Raw genomic sequence first — 14,387 nt, 5'->3', positions numbered from 1 at the left:
CAAATTTTGGGCGGGAAACCTGCTTAAGGTGTTTGTTCACTGGTCACACAATTATTTACACTGTTAAAAGATCTTCTCCATCCTGTAAATCGTCATGGTTCAGTACAAACAACTTTATATGTGTATATTGTTCGTTTGGTTCGTGCAACAGCTATTTCGGCGAGCAGGTTCCTGAATACCATCGTCCAGTTTTTTGCGAAGAGAATCATAGCGTAATCAGATCATTTGCAAGAAAGCAAATAATTAACAACAACTGAGACAATTGGTAAAACAACAATAATGCCTGCTTTATTGGATCATACATTCCCACGACAATGAGTTACAAGAATCAACGAATAAATACAATTAGCAAACTGTCCGAAACAGTAGTCGATTTGTACAACTTGCTGCCTTGGGCTAAACCTAAGCTAATCTCTGTGCATCAAAAGCTGCATGTCTATCTAGAGATCCGAGAGCAGCTCCTCCACGCAGGAAGGATCAAACCGCTCAGGGGGCGCCGAGAACAGCTACTTGACGTAGGCACGATCCATCGGCGGACACGCCAGACCGCACACCGTCACGTCATCGTCATCGTCAGCAGTGAGTGGACTTGGCAAGGCGCTGCACTCGCCGGGCGTGGAAGAAGCGAGCAGCTCCTCAACGGTTACCCCAGCATCCATGAACTTGATCTTGTCGTCGTTCGTAGGTGGACATGCCCAACCGCACAACATCACGTCGCCGTCGTCGTCATTGAGTGGTTTTGGCAAGCCGCTGAACCCATCAACTCGTCAAGGCTGAACTTGATCACGTCCTCCTCTGCTGGGGGACCATGTTGTGACGTCTGGGCGCACGTGACGGCGGCGTCCTCCGGCTGAGCAGCGCATGGCAGCACGGCACCCGGCTGATCGTCTCCCAGCAGATATCGTTCGTAGCTGAAGTCGTGGGGGAGTTGGACGACCACCTCGTCGTCGTCAGTCTCCATAAACTACCGCAACCACGGCAGCCCGCTCAAGTCGCCCGCACCTGGTGCGAGCTGCGCCTCACCTCCCGACACGTGCTCTGTCTCCTGGATCGCCGACGCCGCGGGCTCGCAGCCTCCGGACATGTGCTCTGTCTCTTGATACGCTGGCGCCGCAGGCTCGCCTCCAGACTTGTGCTCTGACTCTTGGTACGCTGGCGCCACACGATTGTCTGATAGGTCGCGTTCCAGGCTATCCGCGAATAGCATGCAGTCGTCGTCGTCGTCGTCCCCGTGCGTTCGCTGTCGCGGCCAGAAGCTGGGTGTGCGTGGAGCCTCGAGGTGTTCGACGACATCCGCCTTCCTCTTGCGGCCCGACGACGCTGATGTGCGGGGAAACGGTACGTCCGAGCCAGGCCCCCGAGGCGATTTGTACACCTTGCATAGGACGATGTTGCAGCCACCGTCTTCTTCTAAGATGCCGTACTCGACCATCAGCCAGCCCGGCTTGACAAACACTGACGCTGTCCTCTCGTGGTATGAGAAGTTCTCTACGTACCCGTCGGCGGCGCTTCCTTTCTGTTGGGGATCATCTCCCACCACCTCTGACTAGAAGGGAACCGCGAAGTTTACTGGAGATGCTACGTGATAGCTATCGTGCTGATTGCAGGAGTTCGTCTGTCAATCGCGGAGATTAGGGAGCGAAGTTGGTTGAAGGGTGCGGGCGTCCACGCACCTTCAGGTCCCCGAATCGGCGAAGACAGAGGCTAATCGACTTCGACTGTCGAGCGAAGCCTCGGTTCACATCCTGCATCTTTTAGAACGAGCGAAGGCACGACCTGGTCTTCGCCGGGGGGTGAAGGCTGCTCATCATGCGGTCAGGCGAAGAGGGCTTCGACACCCTTCAAATGGATGGCCAGCTCGACAGTAGGCCCGACTATGGTTGTCCTGGGTACTGTTGTAATTATGGGATCATGCTCATTTGTACCATATTACCCCCAGATATTCCAGGAATATAGTAGGTTAAGGGGTAAGATATGTAAACGGGACCCGTGATCACCAGGTACGGGTTATAAATAGAGCCACAGTGTAACCGTAAGAGGTAATTAAAAACTGTTCCACTTCCAGTATGTGTCACTCTAAGGGACCTTCGATACCTCCACTTCCGAAGGCCCGTCTTGTTTGGGACTTCGATCCCAACACTTTCATCGTCTTCTTTTTTCCCTCAGAGTGCCAGGTTCCTAGCTTGCCGTTGGCGCCGACGGTTCTTGACTGGTTTCGGGACCCGTCGCGGTGCCCGGACACGTTCTTGCCACTAACGTAGCGCACGGGGCTGAAGAAGTACCAGATTCGGCCGTCTCTGTCGCTGGTGCCAAGCGCGGGAGCGCAGTTGCGCACGAGTTCGTAGGGGTGGTTGGTGTAGACGTCGACGTCGTGCATGAAGCTTGAGGCGTCGTGGGGCTCACCGGCGATCTTGGGGCGGAGGTAGCGGTTGATGAGGCTTTCGGCGGAAGGGGAGAAGAGGTAGTCCATCTGGATCGATGGAGTTGTCGACTCGAGTCGAGTGAGTCGATCGACTGGATCGAGATCTTTGGAAAGATGATCGTTTTGGATGGAAGGAGACGACACTGCACTGCCCTGCCTCCCCTTTTATCCACGGAGGACTTCATGCGGATTGCTCTTAAGCGTGGCGACAGCGACTTCGGATTGTAACAACCGTTAAGCGACTTCGGACTGTAATAAACAGTCAAGTTGGTCTCCCAGTCAGCAGCAGCAATGCGCGGCACGACACGGACGCCGCAGCAACAGCCGAGAGGAGGGAGGCCATGGCGGCGGTGAGACTGGAGGCCGACGTAATGTCAGATTCTTGGGGCTCTTTGGTTCGAACCCTGGACCAGTTGCCTGGATACTTGAGCTGCCTGTCATTGCTTGCAAAATTACCTGGTCAGGCAGACCTCAAATCCATGCCATTGTTTGATTGAAGCCCTAGATCGGTGCCTGAGTTGATAGAAGCTACATGCAGTGTTTGGTTCATGAGTTGCATAGGGTTGCACTGCACTCACCATTGGTTAGAGGCGTGGTGAGATTACCTCTAGATGAAACTTTTCAGATGCAATAAGTATTTGGCTAATACTTGAAGCATTTCACAAGTATGAGGAATAACAAAAGAGAGTATTCAAATGGTGGTACAAAATTAGTTCAGATATTGTAGACTAAATAAGAGTATTAACCCTTGTGATAAACTTGAAACTCTGGCTTGCAAAGGTGCATTTCCACTGCCATCATATCATTTGGTGGTAATACAATCTTCTTGAGCATGTCCCTTAGAGGACCATTAGGCTCTTGTGGAGGTGCAGCCTGCACTAGTTTTTCAATGGTCTTTTGGATTCCCACCAAAGTATTGGTAAGCACCACATCCATATCGTTGTTATCATGCGATGAAGAAGATGATTTTGACTTCAACTTGTTAGCCTTATACATCTGTGCTGCAGTAGGTAGTGTCTTTGACTTGCCATCCCTTTTGAAACATTTCTTGTTAGGTTTCATTGACTGGATACTAGATGAAGAAACTTGGCTAGCAGCTACAGCGAAGGCAGCCATCTCCTGACATTCATCACTATCATACTCTATTTTATCCGAGTCTTCACCTTCTAGAACATCTGTGTCAGCATAGCCAGACATATCATTCATTATGTCCATTTTGTCAGTATCATCATTGTCTGATTCAGTTATTGTGCAAGAATCTTGCATGAATGAACCATCACATGTGGAACCACTAAATAATTCTTGCAACTTGTCAAAGAACTGAATTGATTTAGTGAGAACTCTGTGATCATTTGGCTACATGGAAAAACTTCATAAGGATCATTAGCAACAAATGCAGATATCACGACCATTACAGGAAAAGATAATTACCGATAGCCTTTTTAAAGTAGATTCAGACAGAGTTATCATTTTTTTACTGTCATCTCACCCATTACCACTGTCATTGACATGCTTAGCCACAAGACCCCAAGTATCCCTATGACGTCTCCAGTGGCGATGAACTTGAGCAACACTATAAGTAGTGCCATATTGAGAATTGAGAATTTACTGTTGTTGTACATGTAGTATGATGCAACTTCTTGAAACTAGCCTTGGGATGCATCGCCATCTTCTTCTCAATGTACCAATCAAGAAGAAATTCAGATATAGTTGTAGGCCAAGTTATGGCTTTCGCCCTTGAACTTGATGCCCCACCTTTCTCCTTGCCCCTAGCAATTCACTTGGCTTTCTCCTGTATCCATGGTGTGAACTACAAGAGGATACATGATGGAAGTAATAACCAGAACAAGCAAGGGTAAGGAGAAATTTTGGATAAAATAATTTAGTGCAACAGCAAAAGAACAAAAAATGTCTTGCAATAAAATAGCACCGAGTAATATCAACGTTCACTCCACATGTCATTTGCTAGATCATCCCGCATAGCCACCCATTGTCTATTCTCTGCAAGTTGATCTGTAGATGTTCTAGCTGACCTGGGCAAACTGTTATACCAATGATCTTCATCATATATGATGTTGTTAGGACAATTATCAAGGATCCAATTGTGTAAAACACAACATGCTATCACAATCTTCACTTATGTTCTAAATGGAAAATATGGCTTGTTTGCAAGAATTTTAAAGCGGTTTTTTAAGGTCCTAAATGCTCGCTCGACAGTTGTATGAAGGGAGGAATGTCGATGATCGAACAACTCTTGTGATGTTTCTGGATATCTCCCACCCCCATATTCCTTCAAATGGTACCGAACACCTCTATACGGTGGCAATATACCATGTCTCGTTGCATACCTAGTATCAGCTAAGTAATATTTGCCTACAACATACAAGATGAATGCTTATTGCCTTATCAAAATTTATTGTATAATAGCCAACCACTAGGACTTTATGCTAACCTTCAGGCATTGGAATTCCGTTTGATCTTTTAAGGGTAACTTTAGAACTACGGAGTCATGTGCCGAGCCCTCCTATCCAGCAAGAACATAGGTAAACCGCAAATCAAAGTCCATAGCTGCAAGCACATTTTGAGTTGGATAGGACTTACAACCTCTAAATCTGTTAGCTATATTCTCATGGACAAATGCAGGGATATGGGTGCCATCAATTGCACCAATGCAGCCCTATATTACAGGGAATTTTTATTAGTACAATAAACTAGCCATGGGAAATTAAATTTTGAATGTGTGTTACACGATATACCTCAAAATATGGGTAGAATCGGTTGGTGCTATTGAGTATCTTTGGATGGGTCTCTATTGACCTAAGATTTATCATATCCTTGGCAAGTTATAGAGTCCTCAAGACCTCACTAAAATACCGGCTTACAGTCTCACCATACCTCTTGAAATATAAGCCAATCACACAATTTCTCAAATTGTGGTCAATTGTGTGCACGAACATAGCTAATTGTTCTTCAACTGAGACATGAATTATATCTCGTAGTAGACCAACATCACATAATCGGGATGAAAGCTTTCAGAACACGGCTTTCCTCATCCGAAGTTGATTAATGCAATCTATATCACTTCCATTATATAATTCATCTAGCTTTGTTTGCCTCACCAAGTCTCTGTCCACCAATGGGCCATACTTTCTTGGTGACCTTCTATAGCAATGACGCCTACGTTGGCGCCACTGGATAATGCCCACAACAACAGCTAGGACACCTAACATTCGAGCCCTTTATTGGATAATGTAATCAGGAATATGTTCTATATCCATCCGAGCAACAAATGGAAAAAAAAAATGTAAGAAACAAGTGCAATGCTAGTTCACAGTTAGGATCACAATCATGTACTAATCTTCTGTAAGAACTTTAGATAGTTGCTGCTTTAATCAAGATATTAGATAGCATGCATGTAGCCTACTACTTCCTCCCTGATCTAGAGCTCGCGTGCTGCATGGAAAAGGATAGAACTATTTGCCATGCAAAAAGAGTACCACCAATCTAGAGGTCACAAGCTGCAAGTAAAATCAATTGAATCGGGCAAACAAAAAGAATAAAATAGAGGGAGCAAAATCGGCAAGAAAGAAAGGGATTATACTCTTTGCTGGATAATATAATCAGATTTAGGTTCTAGATTCATCTGATAGCTTCTTTAATCAAGATTTTAGATGGCATGCATACCACCACCAGAAAAAAGGAAAAACTTGGAAAATAAAATGGAAGCTATGCTCGACCAAAAAAGAAAGCTAATACAAAGGATTAAGGAAGAGAAGCTAATACAACTAGCTTTCGATTAAAAAAAAGGAGCATCAATCTAGAGTCAGAAGCTATGCACGTGGCGGAGACCGCACCCGTAGTGTTGTTGCTTCCCGGAGCTGTGACGCCACCCAGATGTGCGCCCTCGCCGCTGCGCCTCACCCGCCCTCCGCGGCTACGAGGGACAGGCAAGTCAGTTTGATTGATACAGACAGAAGCGACGTCGGACTGTAACTAACCAATCTGCTTCTGGATTGATATTTCCAGTGGCCGAGCCAACAACAGGTCGTACCATCGCTAAGACATGCTCAACTGTTTTCTTTCAGGGACGAAAATCTTATTATAAAGGAATTTTTTTTTCCTTTTAGCGTTTTAACGGTTTTTTTTACGGTTCTCGTCACGAAGTTATTCTCAAGTTTATTCCCTCCAGAACGAGATTCTCTCTCCTTTCCTTTCGCGATTCCGTACGAAGTGAAGCTGTTGAAGATGAGAGAAAATAAAGGAAATAAGAACAGGGAATAGAATAAAAAAGAAACGAAATGAAGAGAATATGTTTGGAGATAATCTAATTCTAAAACATGAGTTATGAGTCACGATACATGCTACATTACGTCATATATACAGAAAAGGAATGGATAATTAGTTACTACGGAGCTAATTAGTTGATCTGTTTGGCACAATATTTTTTTTTTTACATTTCAATCTCATTTGCACGATCTTCATTAGAAATCCAAAGGTTAGGTACGGAGTGAGAGATCGAACCCTCGCCGGACTCGACTTCACCATAAAACATTGCCCCCATACTCTGTGCGTGACCGTATAAATCGGAAAAATCTCGTGAATACCCGCGCTTGCACGAGAATGCGAGCTAGCTCGGGTGCTCGTACCGTCGTTACCAACCGAGCTATCGCTTGGATGCTGTTCAGCACAGTTTCTATTAATTTGTGTGCAAAATGGTCAGTTCGCTCTTGCATAAATAACAGCCTGAGTGGCAGCTACGTATGAGTATCAGTATCACTCTAGCTAGCTCTTGAAGGAACTTGCAAGCTTTGTGTTCACATCCAAGTATTGAATTCAGGTGTAGGTGAGTATCATACCTGGCCAGTTGGTCTGTTGATAATCAAGTTATTTGTCTATGCACCTTATGTTTTCTGCCAAACTATTTTCTTAAATTCTCGCAAACAAAAAACACGTTCCCTTAATGGAGGTTCCAGCTACCGTGAAAGTCTAGAGAGTTGAAATTTAAATCATACCTAATGCAGCCTCCGTTGTAGTCTAGCTGGTTAGGATACTCGGCTCTCACCCGAGAGACCCGGGTTCGAGTCCCGGCAACGGAATATTTTTTTTTACAAATCTGCATTTTGTATAGCCGATTTGAGTTGAAGCAAGAGGTAGGTTCTTCATATTCTGGCCTCTTTTTTTTTTTCTAAAACACTTCGAATGAAAAATGTTAGTTCATGTTGTTGTCAACGGCTCACTTCCACGGAAGGTGCTGGAGCGTTAGGAGGCCACATCCATTACACACACACACTCAGTCTCTCTCTTAAGCTTTTTACTATGATTTTGTATTTTTCAACAGTGCAAAATTTAAAAAAACGCCCCAAAAAGACACATCCATAAACATTAAGTCTAGAGAACTTCTTTTTTATATAAGTTTCACAAAAACCACACTTTTTCTATGGTACCATTGCAATAAACTACACTTCTATTTGCATATGTCTCCTCTTTTGCTAGGCTAACAAATGGAAAGGTATTTTTAGCTACGATGACGATTTTTATAACTACAGTTTTGTGAAGCTCGGTGGAAAAGGAGTTGTCTCTCAAAAATCGTTACGTAAAACAGTATGCCTTTGAGATAGTTTTGAAAAAGCCAACGTAGTTCTGTAAAATTTACCTAAGTTATTATAAGCTCATGATTTTGGGTTGCAATTTTATTTTAAAACATTATGTGCAATATACCAACGGTACAGACCCTCTCAAGTTGCGACAATCACTTACTCCAATATCATAATAAATTTACACCTCGTTTAATTCATCCAAACTTTAACTTATTGTAAATAAAAAATGAGCAATATACTCACTTAATTCAACAAGGATTTAGATTCATAAAGTGTTGTATATACCATTCCTTACTGACCGTTTTCCATATTTTCATTTAAATCCCTCGACACGTGCACTCCTTTCTAGCCAAGAAATCAAATTCCAATCCAACCACAAGAGAAAGGAAATACACGAGAAATGAAATCCTAACCAATGCAAACTTCATAAATTTAACACCACAATTATAACAAGAGGAGAAAAAACCTATAAAAATTTAGCAAGAGTCCAAGCTCCAAAACCCAACCCCGACCGCACGCAGTAAAAGTCCAAACCCTAACTACGTCGCCCACCGCTGAAATCCCCATCGCGCGCGTGTCGTCTTCCCCCGCCACGGCTCTCACCCACCAAACCGAATCCTCCTCCTCTTCCTCAAGCCTTGCTGCTTGTTCCCCTCCAACCCCCACAGAAAAAGATTCAATTTTATAAAGAGAAACCAGCAAAGCCGACGCCTTCCGAATCCAAATTTAGTCGGACTAGGCGGCTGCTGCTCGCCTTCGCCTACCACCACCACCACCTCCCGCGTCGGCCGCCGCCATGGCGCTGCTCGTGCGCGCGCGGCTCTCCTCGCTGGACGACGACGACGCGGCCACCTCCTCCTCGCTATCCTCGGCCGCGTCCTCGCCGCCCCTCTCGCCCTCGCCACCCGCCGCCGCCGCCCCGTCCCTGCCGCTGCGCGCGCGCGCCGCCGTCCTCGGCGCCCCGCGCGTCGCGGCGCAGCTGTCCTCCACGGACGAAGACGGCAGCGAGGCCTTCGACGACGCCACCAGCTACGGTGAGGACGGCGAATTCGTGGAGGAGGTGTCCAACGGATTCTTCTTCAGCGTCGCCAAGGTACCGCCGGCGGCGGCCGAGGACCCGAGCCTGGTCCCGGTCCCGGGCGACATGCCGACGGGGGGCGCCGCTGCGTCCGAGAGCGGGAACTCTGGCACGGTGGAGGGGTCGCTAGAGGAGAGCTTCATGAGCGCCAGGAGCGTCTTCGAAGTGCTTAACGCCGGCACAAGGAGCGGATTGGACGGTGTCGTTGCGGATGGCAAGGGTACGGGCGTCGAGGGCTCGCTGGATGGGAGGTTCCAAAGTTCCACGAGCATCGTTGGCGCGTTGGATGACGGCGAGGCTGCTGCATCTGGTGATTTGGTGAATGTTTCAGATGACCCTGTGTTGAAGGATGATAAGCAGGGGGGACAGGATGTTGGTGCTGAGGCTCTCAGTGATGTGGTTCCTGAGCCTTTCATGGCCGATGCTGGGGGCATAGATGGTGTTGACATGCGCATTGTGGATGCTTTGGAAGGGGAGGGCGGAGGGTCTGATCATGATGTTGCTGAATTGCCTGCTGTTGCGAATGCTACAGAGGAAGAAGATGCTGGTGTTGAACTTCGCAATAATGATTCTGACGTGAAAGATAGCACGACCAAGCATGAGGTTGTTACAAATGTTGAAGATGCCAGTCCTGAATATGTTGACACTAGAGATGGCACATTTGAGCCTGTGGAAGTTCGTGACAATGCTGATGGCCCATATTCTATTGCAGATGGTGGTCATAGTAAGGTAGATGAGAAAACTGGTGGTGATCATGAAGCTTCTGATGATTCTGCATCCATGCCAATCTCTGGAGGTGATGATGCTGGGGAACTTCTCGAAAAAGAATTGGAGGACAATGTGCCTGCTTCCAAAGGCACACACTTTGGTGTGGATGATTCTAATGAAGATGAGGAGGAGATGAATGGAAAGGAGATCGAGTTTTTGGATTATGCAGCTTTAGCTGAACTTCTGTGGGCGGCCAATAGATCACCTGGACAAGGTAATGCCAAGGTTTTCCCAGTTGAAACCTCTGAGCCCAGAAATCTGCCTCCTACCGTGGTCAGCATTCCTAGGACAGATGTGGTTTCTACTCCTGTGCTAGAAGTAGCTGCTGACCCTGAGAATGAGATGACTGATGAAGAGAAGAAGTTGTACAGAAAGGTGGACATGGCACGAATCAAGTACTTGCGTCTCATTCATAGATTAGGGTATGATACTGACCATCAGGTACCTGTACAAGTTTTATATCGGTTTAGTCTTGTTGAAGGCTTCAGGCGCTTAAGGATTGCAAACCATTCCTCCGAGCTTGAGAATGCCTGGAAGAGGGCATTGCGGCTTGAGGCAGAGGGAATAGAGAACTTGGAATTCTCTTGCAATGTATTGGTCCTTGGGAAGACAGGAGTAGGGAAGAGTGCAACAATAAACTCCATCTTTGGTGAGGATAAATCCAAAACAAATGCTTTTCTACCGGCAACATCTTCCGTTAAGGAGATCAGTGGAGTTGTTGATGGTGTTAAGTTTCGTGTGATCGACACCCCTGGGCTTGGGACTTCAGCCATGGATGAAAAATCAAATAGGAAAGTGCTCAATTCTGTTAAGAGGTATATGAATAGATGCCCTCCTGACATTATTTTGTATGTTGATCGGATTGATACCCTGCGACAGGATGAAAACAGCCTATCCCTCTTGAGAGGTATTACCACTGTGCTAGGACTGTCAATATGGTCCAAAACCATCATTACTCTCACTAACTCAGCAGCAGCCCCCCCTGAAGGGCCCAGTGGTTCAGCAATGAACTATGAGATGGTTGTGACTCGTCGAACTCATGCAATTCAGCAAAGCATCCGGCAGGCAACTAATGATCCTCGAATTGAGAATCCAGTGGCTCTTGTGGAGAACCATCACCTTTGTCGGAGGAACACGGAGGGTGAAAAGGTGCTTCCTAATGGCCTTGTTTGGAGGCGTCTACTCCTTCTCCTATGCTACTCGCTAAAGATGGTCGCTGAGATTGACAGTCTTTCAACCCGCCGTGCTGCCTCAGCAGGTCTCTTTGGTCGCTATCTTAAGGTGCCTCCACTTCCTTATTTTGTATCATCTTTGCTGCAATCTAGAGAGCACCCTAGGCATGCTAATGACCAGAATCTTGAGAGTGTGGAGTCAGATGTTGATCTAGATGAGTTGTTGAATGAGGATCAAGGGGATGGAGAAGAAGACTACGATCCACTTCCTCCCTTTAAGCCATTAAGTAAATCCCAAATTGCAAAGCTCTCCAAGGAGCAACAGAAGTTGTATTTTGATGAGTATGACTACCGAACTGAGCTTCTTCAGAAGAAACAGTTGAAGGAACGGCTTAGAAGATTCAAGGAGATGAAGAAGAGAGAGGGAAATAATCATGATGTACCTGCTGATGATGATCGTCCTGATGATGAGTATGACACGGATAGATCTCCTATGCCGGACTGGGGTTTGCCATCTTCATTTGATTCTGATGATCCTGTGTACCGTTATAGGTGCCTTGAGCCTACACCAAACCTTCTGGTGCGTGCTGTTACCAACCCTGATGGATGGGATCATGATTGTGGATTCGACGGTGTGAACCTCCAATACAACCTCGAGGTGGCCAATAAGTTTCCAGCTTCTCTGTGGGTTCAAGCTCACAAGGACAAGAGAGAGTTCACCATTCATTTGGATTCCTCAATGTCAGCTAAGCATGGGGATTATGGTTCGACCCTTGCAGGCTTTGACATCCAAACAATGATGGATCAGTTTGCTTACACTCTCAGAGGGGAGACTAAACTCAAGAACTTCAAGAAAAACATCACTACTGGTGGTTTATCCATGACTTTCTTGGGAAATACCATGGTAACTGGAGCAAAGTTTGAGGACAAGCTTTCAGTTGGTAATAGGTTAACACTGGTAGCAAACACTGGTGCTGTGTCCATGAGAGGTGATACTGCATACGGAGTGAATATGGAGGCCATCCTGCGAGAAAAAAACTATCCTGTAGGTCAAGGCCTTGCAACTTTGGGTGCATCCTTAGTAAGGTGGCGTAAAGAATGGACCATGGCTGCAAACTTGGATTCCCAGTTCTCTGTTGGAAGGACTTCAAACATGGCAGTTCATGTTGATGTAAACAACAAACTAACTGGACGGGTGAGCATCAAGGCCAACACTTCAGAACAGCTGAAGATTGCTCTATTAGGTATCTGTTCAGCGACAATGTATTTGTGGAACAGGATGCATCCTGGTGCAGATCCTAATTCTGAGTAGCACTGGTTAGTAAGGCGATTTTGAACCCTAACATTTGTGTCCTTTTCTTGTTCCATCTGTTGGGTTTCTACTTGTTTATTATACTACTACTGTTGAACTTCTCCAGTTCTGCAAATTTATCCTCTTTCTTGTGTTTATTTTTTTTTTAATAGCTGCAAATCTCATGCAAATGTGTAGGGTTAATAGAAATGAGCAGATGTCCGTGTTTGACTGTTTTCCTGGCTAATGTTGGCGATTATAATTCATGTCCTGGATTTATGTATACTTTGGCTATTGTGTTGTCTGTACTACTGTCTAGTTGTTTGGTATCAGTTGCATGATTATCATTGGTTCTTTACATTCGTCCATATTGACAAATGTGCATAAAGATGGCAAAGATCGAAGAACAAATAGAACATCTCTCTTATAGGAACCACTTAGTCCAGACTGATAGGAAGTAGGGATTCCATGCTATACTGAATTGTGTTGGGCTAAACGGTAAGGAACAATTGGGCTAAATGGCTAAGGAACTGTATCGGGCTAAATGGCCAAGGAACTGTATCGGGCTAAATGGCTACTAAAGTAACAGATACCAAGTGTATGGGGCTACTATCAAATGGTTTAGTGTTCCATTTAGTTATGGCTTGTACCACTGTTCCAAATCCACTTTCTCCTCAGATTGCATTTCTGTTGATAGGCCGCATAGAGTTTTTTCTTTTGAGCCTAACTTGACATCTTTTGTTCGAGGTAAACAGTTGCAATGTGAATTTCATGAGTATAGCCCTGCAGAGAAACTTGGAAGCAAAACCACAGAAGTAAAAGCAACATCGTTATTAGTACGCTTATAGTAGCAATAGCTGGTAGTATGTGTATGGACTGGTGAAATATCCAGTCATGACATTAGGGGGGAAAAGGACAAATTGATTGCTGCTAGTTACTTTATTGAAATTTTGGTTAGGAGGGGATACTTTTTACAATACTACCGCCAGAACAGTTTTGTTCAGTTGAATCTATGTTTATCCATATTTCATTGTTCAAAGTAGTAGACAAAGCTTTTCCTTAATCTGACTTTAGAAATCATATAAATTTTCTGATACACTTACAAAGTGCTGCTGTATCGAGAACTCCCAGGACTCCTTTCAGAGGTTGGCTAGCACATCATTTTCGTCTCAGCTTGTGATTCAAGGAGGGGAGGTTGCTGGAAGATGCAAACTCTGGGAACTTGCTAGGAATGGAAGTTGTACTGTCACTTTCAGTCAAGAATCAATATAAGTGTAGCTGTGCTGCCATTTATTTTTCTCCCTTTGGTGCGCAGTAGCTGGAGAACTTCATGTGCTGCTCCACTAGCGACTCAACTGATAAATCATAATATCAAAGGAAATTACTATCGTGTGTTTCTCTTCCTTTGATGAAGCCAGGTGTGATGAACGCAAGAAATCTAGATGTGCTGTTGGGTAAAATTACAGGGCTATACCTTTTGCTTTTCTCGGCAAAAGCATCATGATTATAGAGAATCAAAATATCAGTTGTACGCCCTGACCTAGTTCTGCTTTTTGAATAGGAGACACCTGATAAGCGTGAATGCAGAAAATATAGTTTCTGGTAGCTATTGTGATAAGGCAGACAATAAGTTGTCCTAATTTACACGCCAAACTTAAAGCATACCTTGGTCAAGTCTTTTGTTTCTGCTAATACACTGGCAATTTCTCAGTGGATATCTGAAGATAAGGTGCTCGAGAAAGCTAGCAAGAGGATTGGTCCACTTTGTTTTGGCTTATCCTGACAAGTGGGAGGCTTTCTTTTCATTTCTTGTTTAGAATAAGATTCGTAGGCCATTAGTCTACAGGAAAAGAGGAGCCGAATTGAAAGTTGCTTCCCTTTTTCTTTTATTCTGGGTGACCTGTGTCCATGTTATCGATGCTATGATAGTGCACATATTAGTTATTATAACTGATACAGTACTGCGAAAACACATGCAGATAAAGGAAGCTTTCTTGCAGCTTTTGGTATGCTCTGTATAATCTGTATATGTATTGAACTCTTGAGAGCTTTTCATTGC

General features: G+C 45.1%; 2 protein-coding genes and 1 non-coding gene across 4 annotated transcripts in view; all 3 read left to right on the top strand.

The window, feature by feature from the left end:
• Nucleotides 1-14,387, top strand: part of LOC133915066 (protein GLUTELIN PRECURSOR ACCUMULATION 3) — an 87,947-nt gene that overhangs the window by 43,792 nt on the left and 29,768 nt on the right. The gene's annotated exons all lie outside the window — the stretch shown is intronic.
• TRNAE-CUC (transfer RNA glutamic acid (anticodon CUC)) lies at nucleotides 7,446-7,518 on the top strand. Its single transcript has one exon. It is a non-coding gene; the product is annotated as a tRNA-Glu (tRNA).
• LOC133915063 (translocase of chloroplast 101, chloroplastic-like) lies at nucleotides 8,594-13,732 on the top strand. 2 transcript variants are annotated; one of them, XM_062358068.1, is made up of 2 exons: nucleotides 8,594-12,354; nucleotides 13,460-13,732. In XM_062358068.1, exon 1 carries the CDS (start codon nucleotides 8,816-8,818, stop codon nucleotides 12,347-12,349), a length of 3,534 nt encoding a protein of 1,177 aa, XP_062214052.1. In that variant the 5' UTR covers nucleotides 8,594-8,815; the 3' UTR covers nucleotides 12,350-12,354; nucleotides 13,460-13,732. The 2 variants fall into 2 exon arrangements, with proteins under 2 accessions (XP_062214052.1, XP_062214051.1); XM_062358067.1 differs by having other exon boundaries at nucleotides 8,594-12,385; nucleotides 13,403-13,732.

The sequence above is a fragment of the Phragmites australis genome, chromosome 4 (genome assembly GCF_958298935.1).
Source record: "Phragmites australis chromosome 4, lpPhrAust1.1, whole genome shotgun sequence".
Taxonomy (NCBI): domain Eukaryota; kingdom Viridiplantae; phylum Streptophyta; class Magnoliopsida; order Poales; family Poaceae; genus Phragmites; species Phragmites australis.
This window is presented reverse-complemented; position numbering and strand designations above follow the sequence as displayed.

What these genes read in the sequence shown, in the direction of transcription:
- LOC133915063 (XM_062358068.1), top strand. Translation starts at nt 8,816, where the DNA reads ATGGCGCTGCTCGTGCGCGCGCGGCTCTCCTCGCTGGACGACGACGAC.